Source organism: Lipophrys pholis, assembly GCF_963383615.2.
Source record: "Lipophrys pholis genome assembly, chromosome: 3".
Classification (NCBI taxonomy): Eukaryota; Metazoa; Chordata; class Actinopteri; order Blenniiformes; family Blenniidae; genus Lipophrys; species Lipophrys pholis.
In genome coordinates this window covers 10131195-10146216 of record NC_137627.1, presented here as the reverse complement: position 1 = coordinate 10146216, position 15022 = coordinate 10131195, and the positions used below count along the sequence as shown (strand labels likewise).

Below are 15022 nucleotides of genomic sequence, written 5' to 3'. Positions count from 1 at the left end.
AGGAATAGCTCTGTGGAATTCCTGGATGGTGCAGCAAAAAGTGTGAGACTAAGTTCACAGCATCATCAACAAATTGTTTGCTTTGTATGTAAACGTCAGAGAATTCAGTATAAGATTTGAAATAGTTTTCAGGAAGGAGAGCGTTCAAAGAATTTCATGTCAAATGAGCTTGTTGATGAAATGCATGCAACTGCGATTGCTTCAGACCCCGAAAACCAACTCATATGTCATAAACAGCACATTGAAGAAAAGGTTAGGCAATTGCTTTCTCATGAAGAGAACATTCTTTGGTTTCAGTGTTTCTTTTCTTCACCCGGCAAACGCTATTTCAAGGGTTTTGACACACTCATTTGTGCCGCAGCAAAGCACCCCCACCCAAAACGGCTTTCTCTCTGCTTGCTGCTCTCTGCTGTTGGCTGTCGCTCACTGGCACATCTGTGTCTTCTGCCTGTCTATAATCCTTAGATGTAACCGTTGCACCTGCTACTTTTCACAGAGTTAACTGAGAGGTTATTCGATTTAGAGCAATCCACACAGCTGTCAAGTGATATTGGTCTTTGATGTCGGTGCCCTCGCAGCAAGTCACATGAGGTTTGGTTACTTTTGAGTATCGAGGGTTCGAAATGGTCTTTTTTTTTATTTTGATATCTTAAAGCATTAAAGCAAATGTGACAAAAATGAAAGCGTAATCATCTCGAACAACGGAGGTGACGAGACGGGTTTGGTATGCTGTGTGAAAGGGCTGAGTTTTGCATGTAATCAATCAGTCACTCATTTACAGGCAGGCACGCACGCGCACAAGCACGCGCACGCGCACGCGCACACACACACGCACACGCACACACACACACACACACACACACACACACACACACACACACACACACACACACACCAGACAGTCAAACAGTAAAACAGTAGGGTCCTTGTGGCCTCTGTCTAGCAGCGCTCTGTGGTGGATACTGTCTGAAGGTGCCACAGGCTGGGTGCACGCCTGCTGAGATCAGAGACTTCACTGGGACAGGAGTGGTGTATCCCTGTACGTCCGTGTGTGTGTGTGTGTGAGTGTGTGTGTGTGTGTGTGTATACACCGATTGTGTGCATCTCGCTCTTTTCCCTTACATTCCAAAGTCTCCTCGGAGAGCGTGGATTTGTGTGTGTAGGTGTGCACGCTCTGCTAAACTATGTGCATGTAAGTGCACTGAAAGTAGCGGGGCCTCCCTGAACAAAGGCTCAGCTCTTTTCTGAACAATTAGCTTCGCTAAAAAGGACATCTCTTCCTCCATTAGCGGCACCACGTGCCCCCCATCACTCCATTGTGCAGATAATTCAATTATCCCCACCCCCCTCTGAGTCTCTTTGCCTCCCAGATCTCCGTCTACTCGCCGTGCCCTCCCCCTCCCCCTCTCCCTCCCTTCTCTCTGTTAGCACTGTGATTGCAGTAAAAAGTGCTGCTTATCCTCACTGCTAAAGGGAAAGTATGTCATTCAGCAGTTTTAATTAGTTTCTTGACATTTAATGTTATAGAAACTATTAATGTTTCAAGGAATTGTACAGTTTCAAAAGAAACTGATTAAACCCCGGACATGTTCCTTTTTTGGGGGGGTAATTATTCAAAATTGTTGTAATTACACTGAGTAAGTCACAATTGCTCACACCAGGGTGGAGTTGGCAAAACTAAAATGACAAAAACAATAGAACTGCTGTACACTCATTCTAGTTAACAGAATGGGGATATTGCTGAGCTCACAGCTGAAACATTAAAACAATGGGAGGTCTCTCTGAGGATGCATTAAAAGCGCCACCTTTCCCGATGAGCCGTCATCTGTTGCATCATCACCCGTCACAGATTGCATGTCTTTATGAACATGCAGTTCTCCAACTAGAAATGGTTGAAAATTAGTCACAGTGCAAACCAGGAGGAACTGAGCAAACCTACACTTCCGAGAAGTAAAGCCCGAGCAGCTCTGGGAAAGGGAAGTTCAACATTTGGGCATCGGGCCGAGGCTTTAAAGCAAAGCACTTTTCAGAAGTCTTTCAAAAGCTCAGAGGAAAGAAAGGTCTTATTTTTCAAACATATTGGACAGCCAGTAGCTGGTATAGATACATTTGTTCAGGTGAAGGGTATATTTGAAATAATGTGAATCTAAATGTATCATATTGGGGAAAAAATGTAGCATTTTCCTTCAGACTTCAGTTCACTAAAGCAGATTTATGAGTTATTGGATACCAGAGTTATTAACGACACAATGTGATCAGCATTTAGATGTCTAATGGTGAAATCCACTCAAATAGCTCCAATTTCTAAAAATAAAATCCACAAATGTACAGTTGAGTGGTAACTGATTACTTCTTTCCTCTGCTTACATACTGGGAGCTCTTGCCTCAGTACTATCATAACACCACGCAGTTCAAATATAGGACCCCAGCAGTTGTGCAGCCCATTCCTCCACAGTTGTCTGTTGCTTTTCCGTGTTTCCCTTCTTGTTTTGTTTTATTGTTGGAGGGGGAAGTGTGCGTCGGCCTGATTAGCATCACTGTTTCCTTCTTTCCCATAACCCCCCAGACCCCCACAGGCTGCCTGTTTACTTTTAGAAATAAAAAATGGGCCTGCGCCCGTGAGGACGTGCCCCTCATCAGAGGCACCCCCCTCCTCCTCTTTCTCCTCCTCCTCCTCCTCCTCAAACCCACCCTCCTCCTCCCTCCACCCCCACATCTCAGATCCTCCTCCTTTCCTCTTCTCCTCCCACCGTCGCAGTCCCAGTCCTGTGACTTATCCCTTTCCTTATCCATCCTCTCGCCTCAAACTGTGTTCCGCCCACTCTCCCTTGCTTTCCACCCCGGTCCCCTCCTCTTCCAACTGTCCAGCTGTCAAATCACATCAAATAAAACACAGGCCAATGGTCCCTGAGTGCCAGATCACAGCTGTGTCTGTGTGTACTAAATGGGAGTGCATGTTTAAATGTACAGTGAACCCATGAGTGCATGGGAGTGGAAGTGCGTGCGTCTGTGTGTGCGTGTGTGCAAATGCTTTATTGAATGGAAGGATGCTGTAATACAATACACACCAGAGTGCAGGGTGTGAATTTAATGAATGAATATGCGAAGTGTGCATCACTGCAGGATGTTAGTGGAGTGTGTATGCGTTTGTGTGGTAGTTGTGGCTCGATTTCAGGGAGATCATGCAGAAATACACCCCCTTATTTTTCTGTTTTTGCCTTACTCACGCATACATATAGTCAGTTCTTGTTCACAAAAGGTCCTGTGGTGTGAGTGTTGGACATTGAAGAGTTGAGCTGGGTTAGTGTAAACATCACCATGGCATGGCTGTTGTCAGGAAGTACTGTGTGTGACATTGGGCTTTGGGCCAAACATGCGATGGTCCTTTAACATCTAACATCTCCTCCTCACATCTGCTCTGCACTCTTTCCTTCCCACACCAGCACATTGGAGTTTGCAAGCACCCAATTCATTCACAGATGAAAAAAAGAAGACATCAGCTGAAACATGCCCACTTTATAAGATGAATAAGATTTATAGTTAGAGTTCAGTCTGGTTTCTCTCACAAGTGGATTATTAGGGAAACAAGGAATTTGTTTTTACTTTTTGATTTCATGACCGCACAACGAAGCCATTTCGTTTGTATTTTGGATCTGAATTTATTAGTTAATGACTAATTGAGAATGATTTAAGATGGTTCCTGGCTGGTTGAAATAAATGATATGTAGTCTCAATATGTTTCTAGTGGGAAATAGTTGAAAAAATGTTGCGTTTATGTAGTTATTATAATTATCATTAATACCAGCTTCTACTTTTCGTAACCACAATAGTTCATATGTATGCTAATTGGTTTGAACATTTTGACTCCATTGTCAGTTCAGTTCACATGTCCTGAAACAAAATATTGGAAAAATATGGTGCAGATGTCCATTTTAGTCCTAACCTAACTGGTTATTAAATGATATTAATTTATACAGCAGTGATTTTCAAAGTGTGGGAAAATTGTTCGAGATGATTACACTTCCATAATATTTCGCCAGTGGTCTGCATATAACGTTTCTGTCAATATGAGTCGTGCATCTTTCATTTCACCGCCAGGAGAACTAGATGACACGATTGATGACAGTACGCATCCTCCAATAAAAAAAAGCCAACTGTCATTTTATCATCCATTTCTAAAAGCAAGTTGTCACATTCCTTCTGAAAGTAAAGGAATCATAGTATTTACAAATAAACAATAGTTTCATTGCTCGTCTCAGGTAAAACAATTATTCAACATTTCGGTTCAAATCATACATCATTAGGCTTTATGAAAAGTTGCAGACACACCGTGAAGAACCGAAAGGAAACTGTTTTCAGTTTGGGAGAAATGAGTCAAAAGATTGACTCAGGGTGTGCAGACTCTGTCAAAGGCTCTTCAGCTACTTCTGAGGTTTGCAGCCACTCATAAATGCTGGTAGCCCAGAAACCTCAGTAGCTCTATGTGACACCACTTACTGGGGCTAAATGACTCTAACAACATCTCCAGGTGGCTTAAACGCTGTTAAGACTTGTGTTCGGCGAGGATTTAAGAGACAGACGAGAAAAAAAGGTCAGTGCTCGGTCATTTTTTTCCACTCAGCAATGTTTATGTCAACGGTTTAACGCTGGGAGGAATGAAGAGAGGGCTCCAAAGGAGTGTGTCTCTGGCAACAAACATCAGCAAATCCCATCAAATCCTGACTCCCTCGCATGCAGCCGCTACACACACACATGCAGATACACACTTAGCCCCTCCACCTCTCCAGAGACTGAGCCAGAGGCTTGGGAAAAAGATGGCCGCCCTTTGGCCTCGTCTTGCTCCCTGCGTCCAGCTCAGGGAGGTGACGGAAGAAAGCCTGTGCCCCCCAGCACCCCTACCCTGCTCCTGTGGCGTGTGTCCCAGTACACCAGCATCAATCACTTTAGAGGACTACAAGAGGCCGAAGTTAAACACGGGCAAATGTAGCGGAAGGAATGTTCCAGTTTAAAATAAAACTCATCTTTAGAACAATAAAAACACACACACACACACACACCCACACACACACACACACACACACACACACACACACACACACACACACACACACACACACACACACACACACACACACACACACACACACACACACACACACGCACACACACACACACACACAAAAACAATGAAAGAGAGGACTGGAAGCGAGAGCATATGCAGCTCATTTGATTGTCACTTGCAAGAGAGTGGGAGAGGGAGGGAAATGGTGCGGGGGCGGCTGCGGGGTATCTGGTAAAGGCATTGCCCTCAGGGTCAGCATCACCAGCTTCACTTATGTTGCAGGCACAAAGCAACAGCCAAGTTGAGACTGAGTAAGTATATAAGTGTGCGTGTGCATGTGTGTGCGTGTGGGGGTGTGCCTACATGTGCATTACTTATGTTATGGGAACTGGGATCTGTTTAAAAGCATTCCCCGTGGTGGACTCAGCACTATTATGGAGAACATATCCATGTTCATGGTGTAGCATGGTTTTAGGTATTGAGCCGAGCCAACTTTTGGAAAAGACGGACGAAAAGATTTGCGGACGGTTTGCTCAACACCATCTAAAACATGTGTATAATGGGTATCACCACTTGTCACCGTCTAATTTTGCCAAAATTCCTCTTTTTTCACCAATATACAATGAATTATCGGCTCGAGTACACAACTCGCAACTGACCTCCGGTTTAGTATTACGCCCAGTAGCGAGCAACGTGATTGGTCAAATGATACCATGTGGTCTATATGTTTTGAAAGGCGGCCTCTGATTGGTTCATAATTCTCTGACTCATCCCGATGTGTTCAAATGCTGGGGCTGAAGGGAGGAATTTGAACAAATTTTCTTTCCAATATGCTGAGAAATTATATCTGCAGAATCCACACAGGTGGGACTAATTCTATGGACCTCGGATTGATCAAATTTTTCTTTTCCAAAATGTTGACACGTTTGGATAACTGCACACCACTCAGGCTTTTCATTGAAGAATATAATGTTCTTTGCAGTGAAAATGCTGCTTTTGATATATAAGTATTGACAATCATGCTTGTTCCACCACCAATGTATGTGTGACTGTGACGTTCTGAGGCCTTGGGACCTCGCTATAGGTGGCTTGCAGATAACAAATAAGCATCTAATATTCAATTAAAAACTAATACGAGGATAATATAAACTATTTCAGAGTTCAGAGTCTACAGGTGCTCAGTTTAAGGGTGCAGATAGAAGCAATGCGCCAACTACACGGGGCATAAACAAATACGTGTAGTGAAGTTTGGAGTGACGTGAGTCAGGTAACGGTACAGGTGCAGATACAGGCGAAAACCATCACCATTGAAAAGAAGCTATTGCCTTAAAAGAAAAAAAGACACGGTTTTAACAAAGCAAGAACATATATAGGATGCATCAGCAAAAATGTCAAGGAGAAAAGGATATATATTACTGGTAAGAAGCAAAATCTACATGTCATGAATGCAAGTTGATGGGGTGTCCTCTGAAGTGTGAAAACAAAAGACACTTTCACACAAGCTCTTCACCCAAAGGAGCAGTGTACGGGGAGGCAAATGGATTGGACATTTGCACTCCAACTCATTCTGCAAACACTGTCAGTAGTTCATAAGAAGTAGAAGAAAAACTATTTGTGAGGATGTGTGTGAATGTGTGGTAAAATTGGGGGGTTGGGGGTAGAAGTGTTTGTCTAGATTAGCAGACATGAATGCAACCATGTGAATGATTGCCCATTTAAAATTCCATAAAACACAAAGTCCTTTGTTTCCTCTGTCGTGTTTTTTCACTCTGAACTATTAACTGGTGCAGCTTGTACAGTGTGAGGAAAAACTAAGGGAAATTGTGTGTCGTTTTATACTCACAAAGTTTTTAGCAAGCAGGAATTGGTTATAAATACATAAATTAAGGATGTTTTTATTTTTTTTTGAAACAACAAACTAATTGAGTATGATTTTATTTATTCCTTAAGACTGAATATGTAACAGCATGTTTGAGATCAGAGTGGGAGCTTACCTGTAGGACAGACGTCGTGTCCATCAGGCACCTCCTGCAGGGGTATATCATGGGGGTAAAGAGGCTGCGATGGATAGAACTGCTGCTGAGGGTGAATCACGCCTGGGAGCTGAGCCTGAGGGCCCACTGCCACTCCTCCACTTTGTCTCTGGAAACAAACAACACATCGTATGGGCGATGATTGTAGAGCATAGTGGCTTGGATTAAATGGGCATATTGGACACAGCCGATTTTCTCATGTACCCACACAAACAAAAGGACTAACAATTTCAGGAAAATAGTTTAAAGGGGCTTCAACAACTGACTGATTAAGTGTGAATTTAGTTATGTTGGAGGTGCAGCTCAAGTATCAAGGTTATAGAAGAATGTTAAAATGAGTAAAATAGATGCAAATGGAGTTGAATCAATTGGTTTTAAGAACAAGAGCAGCTTTCACAGGACAGTACTGCTGAACCGTTCCAAAAGTGAGATTGTTGCTGTTTAACCAATGAAAAACATTTGTTTACCACCCCGAGGATGTAATAAAGCTGAGAAGAGCCCAGTGGCACTGGCCGACAGTGTAACCTTGGCTTTTCAAAACAGTTTTTTCCTTGTTTTCATGCGGCGATAACCCTTGTGGCTAAATTTGACTCATTCAGTTTATCTGTGCCCTGTTGTTTTATCCTGCTTATCACACAAATGGTCACGTAAGAGGCCACACTATGGGGGTAGGGGAGACTGAAGTCAGCACTTGACAGTGGAGCCAGAAGAGATATGAAATTCTGTGTAGATAGACGACAGCGGGAAGGGGGGCGGGGGGGGTAACCACTTGGCCATATTTAGCTAATCAAATCCACTATTTAACCGCAAACAAAAGCTCCGTTCACAGGAATGCACAAAGCTATTCATACTGTGTCCTTACCTAAACTCTGTAAAATGCAGAATAACTGTCGCTTTTATAGAACATTTTCAAAGTAAAGGAAGGTCTGACAACACTCTCCTGCAGTGTGACACCCATACATTTTGACTGTCTAAACACAGTTCATACTCTCGGAGCACATGCCTTTTCTCACACTGAACTGGGGTTTTCAGCTCAATGCTGCACCGATTTTGTAACAGAGGGTTTTGCATTAATTGTTGTAATTAATTTGCCTTCATTGCAATAGCAACTTACTCACAGTCATGGTTTTACATCAGGGTCTACTACATGGTTTTCATTATATCACTTTTATTTGAAAAATTCATACCCCAAACTATGTTTTATTAGGAATTGTAGATTTACAACCTGTCCTTTTTTCTTGGGACGGTTGGAATATCATGAAGCACATCAGGAGGAGGAGGATAAGAAAAAAAAAAGATACGCGAGCAGTCTCCGCAGCTGTCAGGGATGATAGAGTAACTCAGCATTGAGTAAGAGTCTGTCTCCGACCATTATCAAGCTGCTGTAAAGCACTGATCCCTGCATTGCTCAGATAGAAACCGAGCAGATCTCTTACCCTCCTTCTGCTGAAGACAAAGATCAAAACCTGAGCCTGCTCAACAAGAAACAAGAAACCGAGCATTAAATTCCCTTCATGACAAATGTAAATTATACTTCACTGTAAAAGTGAAGTTCAACTACCAAAGAATTAATACATCCAGGAGTCTAGGTTAACCGTAAGGATACAACCTACTTTTTTTCCCTCGTGTTAACAGCACAAATCACTCAAGATCAGGCATCCTTTGTTAAATTCTGATTGCGACTTGTTTCCTGTATTCATTTTTGAATTATGTCGACACAGTAGTTGATTAAAATGAGCTTATCCAAAGGCAACATAATGTCGATATAAGGCCACAGCCACTTTCATACAAAAGCTTAAGGTTAGGCTTAACAAGCTTTTACCACAGGATACATGCATTGCATACAATGCAGGATGCATTTGAGTAAATTTGATTTTGAAGTAGCAAATGTAGCCGTCAAATGGCTTTAGTCTTTCCGTTGTTTTGTTCGTAACTATCTGTAAGATCTGAAAAAAAGTGAAACCCTGTAAAAGTCGAACACGATCTTAACATTTTCACATAAACAAGGAATAACTCAAATAAAACTGTTTGCTCCCTTCTTGAATTTACTGCAATCACATGGATAAATTACAGGAAATACAAAGAAGCAAATACAAATTTTAGGCGCCAACACATCATCTAAGAAATAGCATTCCTCTTGAACTTTACGCTAACTAGTGAACTTTCCTTTCAAAAAGTTTCTCTGACTGTATCACTCTACAAGTAAAATTTAAACTTACTACATTTCACATTCTGCCAGAGAGAAAGTGAAAGCCGCACCGGCAGACCTTCACGTGTTATATGTCATTCGTCATGTGCGTTACTGACAGCCCGGCAGCGAGAGTGACTGCCAATCTGATAAGCAGCCCCCTGTTCAAGCACAGCAGCATTTATCAGTAGCCATCCAGCTTTATGGATGGGTAACGTGACCAGAGGATCTGGGAGGCCGGTTCACAAGGTTTTTTTTTTTTTTTTTTGGGAGGGAGGTTTACACGTAGCGCTGCAGTTTCCTATCAAACCAGACAGAAACGGGGGAAGTTAGATAGGCAGGGAAGGAGCCACATGGATGAGTTATGGATTAGACAGATGGACTGTCAGAGATAACAAGGCTTGATAACATCGACATCACAACATTATGTGATCAGTTTAAGTATAAAACATCTTGAAATGCAGATATCAGTCACTTTGGAGGACATATTTCAGCCAGGGCTTTGTACACAGAATGAAACAGAAAGAATCATCTCAGAACAACAAACATGGTCAAGTCCTCAACATTTCTGAATCTCAAGAGTTTGTGCAGCCATTGCAGTTCCTTTTCCCAGGTAGTTTGATAGCAGCGAGGCTCACGCACTTCACATGGCCTTATGACCTTTGACTCCACTGTTAAGACTTTATAGCGGTGGAACCTGCCTCTCACTCTCTTCACTTTTTTGTTGAGTATTATCTGCCCTTTCTCCTTTTCCACTCATACCACAATTGTGTTGTGTTACGTCTGTTTGTCTTGTATAAGTATGTGAGTTGTTCATATGCCTGCACTGCTTTTCTCATTGTCTTCATCCTGACTTGTTCAGACAGACAGACAGACAGACAGACAGACAGACAGACAGACAGACAGACAGATAGATAGATAGATAGATAGATAGATAGATAGATAGATAGATAGATAGATAGATAGATAGATAGATAGATCCTAAAAATATATTTATATATACATACTTCATACAGTGCACATACTTCATACACTGCACAATCTGCTTCATCTTTAATAAACCTTATCAGTAGTCAGCTACCGCTCAGTGAATATGACAGAAGACAGACATCATCCTCTTAAACATGACTACAGACGTAAGTGACGTTGTCCATAAAGACATTAAGAGTCAGGAAGCCCAAATACGTACCACATAATGAGCAGCTCGTCAATATTCATCATAGAAAAATAGGATACAAAACACAGATAGCCTTGGGGTGTCAGTGCATAATGGTAAAAAGATAGAATGTGAATAAAGAAAGACTCAAAAACACTTTTTCTTTCATTCAGTGATAATCCATTCTCTGTCCCTCTGCTAAACTCGAATGGCTTGACTTGAAGATTAAGGAGAATGAGCGAGCATGCATAAACGTTAGTGTGTTTATCATACCATATTGTGTCCTCACATTTTAAGCTCCAAATTTCCTCTATTGATTTGGAGTCCATTGCTTGTTAAGACTTTAATCTTCAACCACTTAACCCTCATTGACCTGGATGCCATTAACTGTGTGGTTAAAGATATTACATACCATGTTACCGTATACTGTGTTTAGCAATATGGAAAATCAACCACAAGTCACTGTTTTCAAGAAAATGTGCAGTGTTCATAGATAGCCAGCAGGTGTAATTTGTGGCATCTGCCCATTTCTGCGGCAACAAAATGCAAACACCTGCCACAGGCAAGTCTTGAACTGTGATGAGATCTCTTCAGTTGATATCAGGCACCGTACTTCATCCAGTGTTCACTACATTGTGCATATGAAATTTATGTGCTATACAGTATACTAAAAAAATACCACAAAAAGTCATCCTCATTTCACGGACATTAACTTCCGCCATTAAACCCACAATGCATTTCGTCATATTTGGATGTGAAATTTACAGTCATACATAAAATCATTACAATCCACAGATACCTAAAATGTAATACTGGCATATGATTTAACTACATTTTATAGTGGAGTGGGTGACACATGAGAGAAAAAGGCATAGCTTTTGTCCTACCTGCCTTTGTGCTATGACTTGGTTCTTTGACAATGTTATTGCTTATCAAAATCAAAATAAATCTAAAAGGTTGATTGCATGTAATTCCTAACCCAAAACACTATTCTGCTGAAAGGTGATATAGATTTTTTTTTAAAAAGTCAAAGGCTCATTTCTCTGAAATTCTCTAAATGACATTTGAACTGAGGTTACATCTTTTATTCCTGCAAGGCTGGTATAGAATCTCAGATTTTTTTTTCTCAACTAGTCCCTGTATGTTGTCTTTGTGGAGCATATAAGAACATTTCTGTATATAATTAGCAAACATAGAAAAGGGATGAGCACACCAGATCCTCTGCTTTGTGCAGATAACTCATGTAAATTCAAAAGAATAGAGCGAGTGAGGTGACACCAGTTCACCTTTTGACCAGACTGCCCCGGTATACAGTAGTCTCAATTTCAAAGGCAAGCCCCGCCACCTGAGCCAATTAGGACCCAGGGAGCTGTATCCTTCCATGTTTTTTATCAGACCGGGGTGGGGTTGCCATTTGCATGTAACCTCAGTCTATTACCCTAATGTGCTGGTGGTCTGCATACAAATGGAGGCATTTATTTTGCCGCTCCTTGGCCTTCACCCTTCAAATGCTCACCTGACAGGAATCCCAATGTTCCCCGCTACCACCGTCTCCGACTCTGTATTCAGCGCTCTCATTTGGAACGCGTTAAGAGCCTCAGTGTTCTCGCAAACACACCGCTGCAAAGCAACAGCCGGGTGGCTCATCGGAGGAAAGGTGTCAGTTGGTGGGGATTGTCAGACACCAGTTTGATTGGTTAGTAGCCAGGCTGGAGGCCTACAGGTCTCATTATTTATGGGACCACTTTCTAAAGAGAAGTACACGATGCAGGGTGGTTGTGCAACCCAGTGGAGCTTATATAAGAAGGATTTCATTGAGTCGCAGAAAATCATCTTGTACAACTGCTCTGTTTCTCAACTTCTGAGGAAATCGTGAAGAACACCATGTGCAGATAGACATTATCAGCGCAACTCTGGCAGACTGAAATAAAGATGTTCAGGACGAGTGCAACCCTTTAAGGTGATGGAAACTAGAGTTGAAACAACATGTTGTAAGATCACTACTGCTACAGTCCTGTGGTAATTCCTCTGCTGCCATACGTCTGGGCAACTAACACACACACACACACACACACACACACACACACACACACACACACACACACATTCCGTCACACCCCTGATCTGCTGTGTGGTAGGTAGGTCGCTGAGGCAGCTTTAACAGATAATTTACGAGGGAGGTCTTACCATTGCGCCCAGACGGTCACAGGGGTGAAGGGCTGGGTAGGTAGAAACTGGATCCATGTAGTAACTCATCACGGATGGCGTGGACAGGAGAAGCAAGGCCTGCTGAAGGGATCAACGTGCGCAAACAGCCGAAGCAGGGTGGAGCAACCTATCTATCACACGCTGTTTACACTCTGTGTGTGCAACTGTGCGTGCGTGCGCGAGTGTGTGTGTGTGTGTGTGTGTGTGTGTGTGTGTGTGTGTGTGTGTGTGTGTGTGTGTGTGTGTGTGTGTGTGTGTGTGTGTGTGTGTGTGTGTGTGTGTGTGTGTGGAAGAGAGGAAAAGATTAGACATGGAAGGGGGTAAAACAGAGAAGGGAAGAAAAAAGAGAAATGTGAGCTGGGTTTCAATAACCTGCAACATTAGCCCCTCTGTGGCATTACCGGGGCAAGATCATGTCATCACATCAAACATTGCACTGATTTATATCATGAGGGATTTTTTTCCCCCCTCTTACAACATCCATTTAAGTTGCACATTTTGGTGAATTAAATCAAACGATTTCATATAAAATTAAGGAAATGCCTCCAAGCTGAAGGCTTGTCAGCCAAACATTTCTATCGCAGCGCTCTCCCTCGCCATTACATTTAACCCTCCTCTTTTCATCTGCCTCACTTCTCCCTCCTTCTCTTTTCCTTCCTTCCCTTCCACCTCCACCTCCCATCTCTCACCCCCTGCACATTTTTGCTTATCACTTAACATTGTTTACTTGGAGCAGCATCAACAAAAGAGACTAAAAACTGAGCTGGGGGTTTACATTAGAGGGGGAGCTGGGGTGTATATGGGCAGTGGCATGTGTCATACTTGCCCCATCCTCCTCATATTCATTCATATGTTAAGCAATTGGCATATCTAGTTGGTAGCAGCTGCTGACAGACTGCAGCTGGAAGACGTGCCAGTGCTCAATGCTTGCAGATGTTCTGCTCAAAAAACATTCAGATGGTTTTGTTTCATGCAAAAAAGTACTCACACCGAGAATGAATAGAGCTCAAATCAGTCTTGTCATTCAAACACATGCTCTACCTTTCCCTAAATCTTAAATTCTTTCACTTAAACGTCACTAATTTGGTTGTTAAAAATACATTTAAAAAAAAAAAAAGGTCCGAGGTAATGCATTTATAGCTGCAATGCCTAACATTGGCACAGAAATAAGTTTATATTTTGAGGTGAGTTTCAAGTCTATAACTTGAATGAAATTAACATAACTGACGCTATATAAAAAGAAAAAAAATAATGCCTAAAGGAAATTGTGCGCATTAAAATAAGCAGAGGTGAAACGAGTGATAAGGAGCGCGTCTCTATAATAAAAAAAAAAAAAAAAAAAAAAAAAAAGTGCGCTCCACGCTCTGAGAATTCCTGACGAAAAAAAAAAAAAAAAAAAAAAAGGAAACTTTGAATCAAACGTTTTCCACCTTTTGCGCATCAGACGAGTGCCGATCACCTAGAGCAAATCAGTTCTTCTTGTTCCTACTCTGGGTTTAAAGTTATTTCTGAAAGAGAAACTTGGCACTTACCGTCCGTGGTGAGAGAAGTTTGCAGGAAAGTGGAAGCGCTGGACAGCTGAGTGTGACAGCTCAGCGGTGAACTGCAGAGATGCTGTCTACCTGCTCGGAGGAGCGAGTCCCACGGAGGAAGGAATATTATGCACACTTTTAGTCCCTCCCTCAAATCGCACGGTGATCCTCTCCAAATCCCATTTTTCCCCCCCTGCATACATTCTCTGGACTGCACATGCAGCTGAGGTTCACAGGTAGATTAATAACCTGTAGAGAGTATATCCAACTTCCTTACCATTTTCCCACTATGTCCATGGCAGTCATATTCCAAAATCCTCTGAGTTCTGAACGTTCATTCCCAATATATATATTTTTTTTGTTTAGTTTTTTTTTTGCATTTCTTGGCCTCTTTGGGGTTTTAGAAGAAAACTAAACTTTGTAAAGATGAATATGTTTAATGCAAAATACAAGAAAAACTTTTGAACATGATTTTTCACACAGAATGTTTATGCAGCAGTATGTGGTGTCATATGGACACACATTGCATGTGAACATGCCTATACATGTGTATGTATTGTGCCAAAAATTTTCACATGCACATTTACACAATTTACCAAAACATGTTATGATGTAAATGTTTTACCTGAATCAAATCAACCAAAAAAACTGGACTTGAAATAAGCAAACAAACAAACAAACAAACAGCCACTGGCAGAATTTTAAAGCGGGGGGGGGGGACTGCTGATAAATGGCAGGAAAGCATCACACCACGCCCAATCTTCCAGTGACAGTTTGTGAGAAGTTTGTTTAAAACATGGATCCCACATTTCTTCAACTCAAATCCCGATGTTTGATATTCTT

At 42.0% G+C, this 15022-nt stretch overlaps 1 protein-coding gene across 1 annotated transcript in view; it reads right to left on the bottom strand.

The window, feature by feature from the left end:
- Positions 1-14280, bottom strand: part of ets1 (v-ets avian erythroblastosis virus E26 oncogene homolog 1) — a 43875-nt gene extending 29595 nt beyond the window's left edge. The window contains exons 1-3 of the mRNA XM_080460116.1: positions 14180-14280; positions 12627-12811; positions 7057-7204 (exon numbers count right to left, since the gene is read on the bottom strand). Of these exons, the coding sequence (XP_080316242.1) occupies positions 7057-7204; positions 12627-12695 (217 nt within the window). The 5' untranslated portion in view covers positions 12696-12811; positions 14180-14280. The remainder of the gene's footprint in view (positions 1-7056; positions 7205-12626; positions 12812-14179) is intronic.
- Positions 14281-15022: the final 742 nt, after the last annotated feature.